This window comes from Xenopus laevis, chromosome 5L (genome assembly GCF_017654675.1).
Source record: "Xenopus laevis strain J_2021 chromosome 5L, Xenopus_laevis_v10.1, whole genome shotgun sequence".
NCBI classification, from domain to species: domain Eukaryota; kingdom Metazoa; phylum Chordata; class Amphibia; order Anura; family Pipidae; genus Xenopus; species Xenopus laevis.
Window position 1 is genome coordinate 158744917 of NC_054379.1, and position 11307 is coordinate 158756223.

At 42.3% G+C, this 11307-nt stretch overlaps 1 protein-coding gene across 2 annotated transcripts in view; it reads right to left on the reverse strand.

Moving 5' to 3' along the window:
- tdrd6.L (tudor domain containing 6 L homeolog) overlaps positions 1 to 10916 on the reverse strand; it is a 60809-nt gene extending 49893 nt beyond the window's left edge. Inside the window, exons 1-3 of one of the 2 annotated variants that reach the window (XM_018261730.2) lie at positions 10912 to 10916; positions 3011 to 8559; positions 1547 to 1633 (exon numbers count right to left, since the gene is read on the reverse strand). In XM_018261730.2, coding sequence (XP_018117219.1) covers positions 1547 to 1633; positions 3011 to 8559; positions 10912 to 10916 — 5641 coding nt within the window. 2 annotated transcript variants of the gene reach the window in all.
- Positions 10917 to 11307: the final 391 nt, after the last annotated feature.

Sequence of the window (11307 nt, forward strand, 5' to 3'; positions counted from 1 at the left end):
AAAGGTACCCTGACACTCTTTCTAAAATGTCACGTCCTCAGGTGGAACTCTCACTGTGGAATACCAAAGTCAGGAAGCAATGTCAGCACAAGATCTATGTATAGGGAGTGTGGGGAAACACGATATCACCTTGAACACCGTCAGGTGGTGGCTGAGGTGTAAAAGTCACCAACCTTGGAAGAGTTTGCAAAGCTGGGACTGAAAGAACTTGACTGTTTTAATGTAACAAACAAATTGAGCACTTGTGGAATGAATTAGAATGGGGGCAGATCTGGTTGCCCAATATCAGTGCCCAAACTCAAAAAAGGAAATCCCACCAACAATGTTCCAACACCTAGTGGAAACCTTTCGTGAATAACAGAAACTGTTATAGCAGCAAAGAAAACACAAACTTCATATTAGCCTGCTTGATTTTGAACAAGACATGAACAAAGAATAGGGCAGATACTATAAACAGTGTTTATTAAAAAGTTTTTTCTTTTTCAGATATTAATAGTTTCAAGCCATTTTCAACTCCAATATTTAATTCTACCTGCCTTACGCTAAACAACCTAAAAAGTACCTGTTATCATAATTAATGTCTAACATGGCTAAAAATGCCTTCACTGTTATTTTTCGAAAATAACCGGCTTACAGGTGGCCTCCCTAACCAGAGCTTTGGCCCACTTTTGGAGGACTTGGAACCTCTGGCTTGGGTTTTTAAATGAAAATGCTGGCTTAAGGTGGCCATTGACACACAGATCCTATCGTACGAATCGAGGATTCGTACGATTTTTGGATCGTGTGTGGCATGTGCCGACATCTTTTGGAGATCGGTCATTTGGACGATCGGTCAGGTTTGATTTTGACTCGACCAATCCCGCCGGAGCCCATGGCACATCTTAATCGGATCGTTCGGCCATACGGCCGAACAATCAGATTACCCCCGATATAGCCATGCTTGTTAATGGCATATTGGGGAAAAGATCCGCTCGTTTGTCGAGGTTGCCAAATGAGCGGATCTTTGCGTCTATGGCCACCTTTAGGGTCAGGGCACATAGGCAGATTCAGGGAGATTAGTCGCCCGTCGACAATCTCCCCAACCTGCCTACCCGCCGGCTAGAACATAAATTGCCAGCGAGATGGCACTCGGCTCGATTCGTTTTACAAAGTCGCCCATAGTTGCCTCAAGAAAAATTGTAGACGCAATACACTAGGGATGCACAGAGTCCCGGATTTAGTTGAGTACCAGTCTCTTGCAGCAGACTGAACCGAATGAAGATGCCGAATGTCACGTGCTCACATGCATATACAGAGGAAGCACAATGATAAAGCCTATATGCATTACAACAAAAGCACAGGCCTGTGGTCTCTATGATAAACATAAAGCAAGTATGGTTGAGGAAGGAGAGGGTGGGTAGAAGTGATCAGGTAGCTGCAAACCAAAAGACAATTTTGTCTACCTTGTATACCCTCATGGCGTCACCCCTTCCTTAAATACATTTGAAGCACAGAACAGGTTATCTTAATAAACATGCATATTTGCATTATTTCAAGCACCTCATACCTGGAACATCTTCATCCAGGGTCAGCTCTAAACATGATAAATCACTGCTCTTCTGGACTTCATGCAATAAATATTCAGTCCTCATTACTGTCGCAAAGAAATGCAAGGTTAAAGGAAAATTTAGAAGAAAAATAAGCTAGATACAATTTTACAAAACAAGTCTCAATAAAACATACAAATAGCACCGAGATCTACTGGACAGCTCCCATGCTATTTTCCTGTTAAATCTTCAAATAACTGCACCATTTATCCAGCCTAGAGGGCACTCCAGCAACTCTTTTGGCCATAATTCATGAATGAGCAAGTTGCAATATTTGCAATGATGTAAAACAGGCAGACGAGTGCAGCTGTATTCAATATTAGTCTAGTGGCACCGGATGAGAAACCACTTCATGTATGGAAGGCTCCATCATAAATGGCCTCCGTTTTACAATAAGTGATTTTACAGAGCACAGAAAACAGGCTATACTAGATAAAACCTGGGGTCTATTTAGTACAATGCAGATCTGTGACTGATTGGGAGGTTGGTAAACAGACTGGCCACAAAGATGTTGGCCAACGAGGTTTCATCTAATTTTAGTACCCATCTGAACAGATCACAAGGAGGGCCCCAAGCAGATCTCTTGTAGAAGAGTTGCATATTTTGACTGATGTGCCCCATACATGAACCAATAAGCTGCCGAATTGACTTCCCAAATCAAAAGCCAATGTCAAGCTTTATATTTTGTCCCAAGAACTTTTAATTCTAGGAACAGATACCCTAAAAAATTATTGATTTTAAAATCCATTGTATAGCCCTCTAACACATCCCCTGCACAATATTTCTTATTTCATGTGCTTTGTGTAAAAATACCATTAAAAAAATATTCTCTTCCTGGTCTCAAAAAAGGCGATACAGCGACTTCAACTGTGCCCGACCCTACGTGCATGTGCTCCACTTCACCTCCCGACATCGCCTCCTCAAAACTGAAGTCAGTTGCTGCAGCTTTATGAAGGATTTTCTAGCCCCTTGCTATTAACTTTTAATTGCTATAATTGCTGTGAGCAGGGAAAGCAGCACCCAGGTCAGCCCTAAATCCATAGTCCGCACAATCCTTCACCTGTTCCCAGCACAGCGATAAGGAAGTAACAATGCCTCCCCTCTGAACATAATTTGCAGGAATGTTAAAGAAGAAATTGAGGGTTTACAAGAGATGAGAAAATCCTTTGTAAGGTTGCAGCAACTGGCTTCCAGTTTGTCGAGGTGATGTTGGGAGCTGCTGCGGAGTGTGTACATGAGGTCTGGCACAATTGAAGTCGACCTATTGCCTTTTTGATAACCAGAAGATAACTTTTTTTAATGGTAGTTTTACAGAAAGTGTACAGTTAGAGGGGTATAGATTTTCAACATAATTGTTCTGTACATTTAAACAATGGCACAGAGACTATAAACACAGTTTTAGAGAAAAGCATGAAAACACTTACGCTCAACATCTGTGTTGTCGGTGATCTCTGCAGCTTCCTCAGCAGAAGAAACCGGAAGGGCTTCAAGCTTTGTTTCATCGTTTGCAGTCAGTACTTCCCCATCTACTGCTGGAGTCTCGATTGATTCGCTCGCACAAGGTTCTTCACTTGGCTCAGAATGGTCATCCTCATCTGCCTGGGAAGGTATGACATTATCCTCAATTGCAGTTTCTTCCTTTGCATTTAGGGATTCTGTAAATGGGTTAGTGTTTACAAAACTGTCCTGCCAGAACCGTCTCATTTCACAGTTAATATCTTCTCCATTGTACTTTACATTTACAGAAGCTTGTGGAATTTTACACAGTCCAAGTTGTTGTATATGGAGCACAGTGATTTCTAAAAGCCCTTCTGTGACTTTATCATAGAAAAAGGTATTTGCCTCTGAACTCCAGCACCCCTCTGATAAATTAAAGTTAGCAAGGGAACATGGAAATGCCTGAACAGGAATTGCTGCAATATCAGCAGGAAGCCTTCGCACTTGTTCCATCTGAAGCGTTTCTTCATTCCCATAGTCAACGAATCGTACAGTCACTTTATCGTCCTTCATCTTTGTTACAGCAGCTCTGTACCAATAATTATCATCACTGTAAATTACGTTACAAGGTGAACCAACTTCTATCTCTGCACTGAATCTGCCATCATGAATGGAATGTTCTCCAGCTTCCTGAACTTTAACTGCTAAACAGTCAACATCGGCTGTCGCCAACTGGCACCAAAAATGTTCAGGACTATCAACCGCACTTGCAAAAGCTTCAACAGTCTCACCAAGTTCAGGAAGGTTCCACACAAAAAGACTGGCACTGATTAATGTTTCAGAAGTTACACTAGGTTCTTCGGGCAAAGGTGGATTTAACATAGGATCTCCAGAGACAGGAATAAAGAGGTCATTTATGCAGCCTTGATCATCACACAAAATTACGTTCCACTTGCGATTGTTATATTGCACAAATTCGCAGCTCAACTCTAGATCTCCAGTTCTTTCAGAAAATTTAAGCCTCAAATCATCCATATTCTGCTCACACGCTGATGTAGTACATTTATCTAAGGCACAACAAATACTCATTGCTGGAATAGACAATAAACTTGGTGGAAGTTTATATATCTTGGTGGGAGGTATTACTGAAGTATTGCCATAATCTATGTACTGCGCAAGTAACCCATCAGCACATTTTTCTGTTATGACCGCACGATAATACAGCCCATCATCTTCATAAAATGCACAAATTAAGTCTCCCAAATTCACATATTTTTCGTCTAGTTGATCAGAGGGGCCCTTTTCATTATTCAAGATCTCAGAAATGTTACTAAGGTCAGTGTTTTGTGCGATATGCACATAAAAATCACTAATTGTATTTGTGTGTGCAACATACACGGATGATTTCATTCCTAGAGCAATGTTTTGCTTCGGCAGGTCACTTAATTTTGACAGAGGTGGTGTGAGCTTACTTTCCTGAAAGGTAGACCTTCTCTGTTGAGATGCATTATCTGGCTTGTGCTCAGATGACTGATCACTTCCTGAAGACCAAAATGCTTCTGTTTGGGAAGAGGAACCATTCTGTGAAGCTTTACGCAACTGTGGAGATAATTTACGTTCCTGATTGTAGAACTTCGGTGGATTCGAATTCTGTTTGTGTTCCGATACTTGTCTTTCTTTAGACCTAAAGGCTCCTGTTTTCTGGGGTGGAAAACCACTGTAGGAACTATTTTGTGACATTGAAGGTGTTTCTCTCCCCTGGCTGTACAGTCCAGAGGCTTTAAGATTTGGTCTCTGTTCAAATGCTTCTCTGTCTTTAGACCTAAATCCTCCTGTTTTCTGAGGTGCAAACCCACTTTGGGACATATTCTTTTGTACTTGATACACTTCTCTATCATTGTTATAAGATCGAGGTGTTCTCAGATTTGGCTTTTGTTCAAACTGTTCTCTTTCTTTAGTCTGAAACTCAGGTTTCTGATAAGTTAAACCATTCTGAGAATGACCATCCAGATCTGGAGAGAATTTGCTTCCCTGGCTGTATGGCTGAAATTTTGAGGTAGTCTCTTTCCTTCCACCCCTGTCTAAATCATTTAGCTGGTTTCTTTTCTCAGAATTCCCAAAAGAGCCTTCAGCACGAGAACTCTTCCATCCCAATTTCGTTTTGAGGATTGAGTTAATTTGTTGACTGCCGTCATACAATTCTACAATCAATTTACCATCAGTTTCTTTGGCAACAATTATAGCCCTTAAGGGTTTTTCAAGTACATGGTTTTCAAACCACAACACCACGTCGCTGGGAACGGTGTCAGGCATGTCAGATAAAGAACATTTAATAGCTTGCATTGGAAAATGAAGGAGTTCATAGGCATCACTCGGTATAGGCAGCATTTCTTCTTTGTTCACTTTTTCTGTATTTCCATAATCTACAAAAAACGCATCAGTGCTGTTTTTATTTGTATTAATGAAGCAACGATACCATTGCTGATCACTGAACTTTGCCAGACACAAGGGCCCAGGTGTTACAGACAATTCAAATTTTCTCACTTCACTGCACACACGTGCAGTAGCAGACGCTATCATGTCAATCGTTTCGGTATTTCTTGAAAGCTGACAGTAAAATTCCAAGGAACTGTTGACATAGGTAATATAAACCTCCTCCTCACCACCAATTTTAATATCATGCATGGAGTAATAATATGTTTGCAGCTGTACCGACGGTGCCAGTGTAGTGTGAGATAACTGTTTAGCATGGCCTAATTCTACTAATAATTTGCAAATGCTGGCAAAAGGAGTGAAAACATCTACAATGTAAGACAGTTCTGTTTTTACTAAGGCAGTTGCGAAAAATGTGCATTTAAACTCTGAACATTTTTTTGCTGAAGAATCGACAAACCTATGAAAAGATAAAGTTGCTTTTGTATCCCACTCAAAGGGGTTCTCACTGTCTGGGGCAATAAGGTTGTACAAACTACATCTGAAGGCTTGCGCTTTTAAATCAAACAGCTCGCTCTCTATGCAGCGGAGGTCTTTCACTAAAACAGTTTCTGTGATGCCGTAGTCGACATAAAGAACTTCAACTTGGTTTGCATTTGCTTTGCTACCCGGCCTATTGTTGGTTATAAATGCTCTGTACCATTTGCCATCACAGGAACTTTTTGCAAGACATGCATAAGCACCCCTTTCATAAGGATAATCTGTACTGGAACAATAGTCTTGTATTTTGGCCATCAGTTTTTCAAGTTTGGAGCTGAGCGAGGCATTTTGACACCAAAACAAACCAGGGCTTATAATACATGACACTACCACTTCTATTGTAGCACCTGGTTCAAAGAATTGATCTTCATATGGAGAGTATGGCACACTGTTGTCATCTTCCATTGAGCAGACATCTTCTTTCTGCTGAGTTTTAAGTGAACTTGTATCTTTATTAATGTAACCTAAAAATTGCTGCTGCGTTTCATTATCTATGTCACTCATATTTCCGGTATGCTGAGCTACAGGTTCCACTTCTTCATATTTTGCATGCCCTGCTGCCGAGAGTATTTTAGCCATGCTCCTCTGCTCTATTCTGGAATTGTCCAAAACTTCAATAATGTATTTATGAAGTTCTTTGGACACAACATAGATTATAAGCTTTTTATCAACCACTGCAATTTTAAAGGCAAGTATAGCTTCTGGACTCCAGCGGACTCCCAGGGGACAGATGTCGGCAACGCAACAATGAATGGCCAAGCCTGGCATTTCTCTAAGTTCTGATGGCAACTTTTTTACATTATACCAGTCCACCATTTCTGTGTTCCCATGGTCAATAAAATACACTTCCACCATCTTACCTTTAACAGCAACAATTTCAGCTCGGTAATACCGGTCATCCTTGAACTTTGCGCAGCAAAGCTGCCCTGTCTGGGGAGTGGTTATGATACCATCTAGCTTTGATGCTTGTGAATATAAAGCGGTTATTTGACTCATTATTTCACTGTACTTGGTGGCGTTTTCGCCAGTCTTGATCCAGAAGTTGGAAGGATCTACCACAAACTCCACTAGGACATCATAGAATGTGGAGATCTTCAGCTCAGCAACAGGAACACTGGGGGCATAAAAAATATCTGGAGGTGTTTCAGGGACACTTTTAACATCGGTTGAGCCAACAACTTGGCCTTCACCTAAAGTGGTGCTTAAGGGTTTCTGAACTTGGGAAAAACTCAGGGACTGAGCCCGTGTACCAAATACACAGTTTAAATTGATCCCTTCATCTCCGTACAGAGTGACAACATACACATGTTCATATGAATTATAAAAGTCTATTTTGGCACTGAACTGCTTTCCTTGGAACATATTGCGCAGCTCCATTATTATGGCAGGATCCCAAGCCAAGCCTCCGTCAGAAACACCAAACAGTGAACAAGGGAAGGTCACCACAGGCATGCGGAAGTAATCTGCCGCCAGCGCGCGCAAACAGTTGATAGAAATAACATCCCTGCGACCCCAGTCTACATGGATGACCATAGCAAGCTTCTTATCTGGGTAGTACTCTTGCAGTAGAGAGCGATACCAACGACCATCAGAGCCACGGCAAGCACACGGCTGGCCAGGAATCAACGGCTGAATATAATTGCGTTCCCCACTACCGCTCTGTAGTTCGTAAAAATGGTGCATACTCTCTGAAAGTCTCTGTACTTCGTGAGACAGGCTCCTCAGCTGACAAAATATACGGTGGGGGTTTGCGACTTCGGTGACCAGCACAGGTTCGATCACGCCAACCTGAAACTGCGGGTAGAAGTAGTCTAAGGCCCAAGCCCGCCGGGGATTGAGCTGCGCCATGGTATTTGACTGGTTCTCTGCAGAAGGAAAGGTTGGGATGGGATTGGTTTGGGCCAAGCTATATCCTCCAGCAAAGAAAGTGTCAATCAAAGAACGAAATGAAGAGTCTGGGAAAGGCTTGACTAAGCCCAAGTCAAGTAAGCTCTTGGAGATGGCTGCCACCTCTAAAAGGACCAACCCATGAGGCGAGATAATGTCTTGAACGGTTCCTTCAACTTGCTGGCCTTGCAGGGAGCTGAGGTACTCTAGGGCCTGCCCACTCCAGGCTCTCTGCTCTTTGGGCACCAAGTTGGACAGCACATAGCCCAGCACTTCTCCAGGAAGACAAAACAGGGATTTGGGGGCTTCCTTCAGCTGGTGGGCCCTCGCAGGTACAGTGCAGCCCACGTCTATCAGGAAGACACTGTATTCTACGCCCTGACGGTGAAGCAACTCGCAGCGGTGCCAGCGTCCATCTACCTCAGCCACGCAGTAATGGCCTACCGCCGGGGTCCAATCCTTATCCCCCGCCCCACAGGGTTCAGCTAACACAGCCGCTTGTACCTCAGTCTTCAGCCCTTCGTACTCTTCCTTGCGCTCCCGGAGGCTGGACCATAGTCTCACGAATGGCACCTCAGCGGTCACGTCCAGGAAAGACACACTCAACTTCAAAACAGTGCCCGGTACCGGCAGCACCAGGGCCGGGCGCATGATGACGTCAAACCTACGTGAGAATCTTTATTTTCGCGCCGTTTCGCCGACTCCGCTCAGTGACGCGACACACCTGAGGTGAGACTCCGCCCACAGACAGCCAAACAGCGCGAGGGCGGCGCCAGCAGATGACGTTCGCCGCGCTTATTGGCCCCGAGCTGCGTTGCAAGGCCTAAAGAATTCTGGTAAGTGTAGTGTTGCGAGCAACAGTCAGGGGGGAAAAATCACCTCAGTCTAGTTCAGGCTTGAGCGGGAAAATGAATGTGCTGAGTTCAGAGTCGCTCATTAAAGGCATAAATCACCTGAAAATGAATTTCTTATAGAATGCCCTATTTCTCCACTCTCTAAAGCTACAGTTTTACACGTGTTACTACTTATCTGTATATCCAGGCCCTTCCCATTTATTTCCAGGCCTTTCCTTCAAACTAGTACCTGGTTGCTAGGGTGAACTGGACCCTAGCAACCTCACAGTTGCTGACATTTGAAACTGGGTTGCTCCAAAACAAAAAAAAAATTGACATTTAAAAAATGTACTAAACAATTAAAACAAAAAAATTTATATAAATGGTCCGAGAATACGTATACTTTTACACTTTTACGTTAATATATAGTGTGTTATAGAATGGCTAATTCTAAGCAGCTTTTCAATTGGCCTTCATTATATATTTTACATCGGTTTTTTTAATTATTTAACTTCTGACTCCAGCTTTCAAATGGGGGTCACTGACCCCATCTAAAAAACAACTGCTCTGTAAGGCTACAAATGTATTGTTATTGTTACTTTTTATTCCTCATCTTTCTATTCAGGCCTCTCGTTTATATTCCAGTCTCTTATTCAAAGCAATGCTTGGTTGCTAGGGTAATATGGACCCTAGCAACCCGATTTCTGACATTGCAAACAGGAGAGCTACTAAATAACTCAAAAACCACAAATAATCAAAAATGAAGCCCAATTGCAAACAGTCTCTACATCATACTAAAAGTTAATGCAAAGATGAACAACCCCTATAAAGATGAAGTACAAGTGTAATGCTTTCTCGTTGTGTTTCATGTTAGTAATACTATGCAGACAGCTGGATATGATTTGCAGCATGTAGAAGCTCTGTTCCAAGTCTGTGTGCTTAGAGGAAAACAATCTTTCAGGTTTACATTCACAGTGGGACGGATGTTCTGGCTTTCTGAACAAACAGGTTATTAACAGTGCCCCCTGCAAAGTGGAGGAGAGGGAATCCATAATTGTCACTGTTAGCACATAGTCCAGGGCATTTAAAGGGGTGGATCACCTTTAGGGCACACGGGCAGATTCGGGGAGATAGTCGCCCCGGGGACAGATCCCCTCTTCTTCGGGGCGACAATTTTCCCCGAACGCCCGTCCCGCCGGCGATAATGAAAAATCACTTCATATTCCGTAGTCGCCCAAAATTGCCTCAGGAGGAAGATTGTCGCCCCGAAGAAGAGGAGATTTGTCGCCGGGGCAACTAATCTCCTCAAATCTGCCTGGGTGCCCTGACCCTTAAGTTAACTTCTAGTATGTTATAGAATGGCTAATTCTAATCAACTTTTTAATTTGGTCTTCGTTTTTTCTTTTTTTATAGTTTTAGAATTTCTTTTCTTTTGACTCGTTCCAGCTTTCAAATAGGGGTCACTGACCCCATCTAAAAATACAAATGCTCTTTAAGGCTACATATATATTGTTATTGCTACTTTTTATTACTCCTCTTTCTATTCAGACCTCTCCTATTCATATTCCAGTCTCTTATTCAAATCAGTGCATGGTTGCTAGGGTAATTTGGACCCTAACTACTATCTTAAAATGCAAACTGGAGAGCTGCTGAATAAAAAAACGAAATAGCTCAAAATCCACAAATAATAAAAAATGGAAACCAACTGCAAATTGTCTCAGAATATCACATTTCACATCATAGTCAAAGTTAAAGGTGAACAACCCCTTTAAAGAATGGCCTCATGACTCCTTTTTGGAGAGCAGAGACCTGTGGGCATGCCCCTTGAACCCCAGTGCTACCTGCATTAGGCATTGCTTGATCCAAAAGGGGTGGGTGGGGTAGACAACCCTCTCCCACCTCTAGGGTAAGTAAATGACCCCAACAGCGTCTACACATCCCATTCTCACAGAAAACGATGGTTTCTCTTTTTATCATTCTAGTCCATTTCTAACATATCGATTGTGTGATATCTTTAAATCACCTCCTTGATCGTTTGCACTGAAAGGGTTTTAAAAAAAAAATGCCAATTTTCAGCTAAAGTAAATTGGGAAGCAATATTTATGGGAGGAGGCTCTGAAACAAATACCTGACTTAACAATATCCTTAAATGACAGGTATATTCAAATAAAATTCCTCAATCGGGTGTATCTTACCCCATATAGACTCTCGAAAATATTCCCCCAGACGTCTGATGTTTGTATTAAGTGTGAACAAGAAATTGGTTCCTACATGCATGTGTTTTGGCATTGCCCACTAATCCAGTCATTTTGGAGAAATGTTGTACACTATATATCTGATGTCCTTGATTTACCAAGAATACTATCGCCCCTGATATGCCTTCTCGGAGTTGAAGAAGACACGGACATCAATAACCACATTAGACTGTGTTATCTTCAACTTCGTTATTACGCAAAGAAAGCCATTCTCCTAAACTGGAAAGCTACTGGCCCACCCTCATTAACCTTCTGGCGAAATCTTATAAATAACTCATTGTCTAACCAAAAACTGACATATCTTGCCAGAGGTTGCCCGCAGAAGTTTGATGCAGT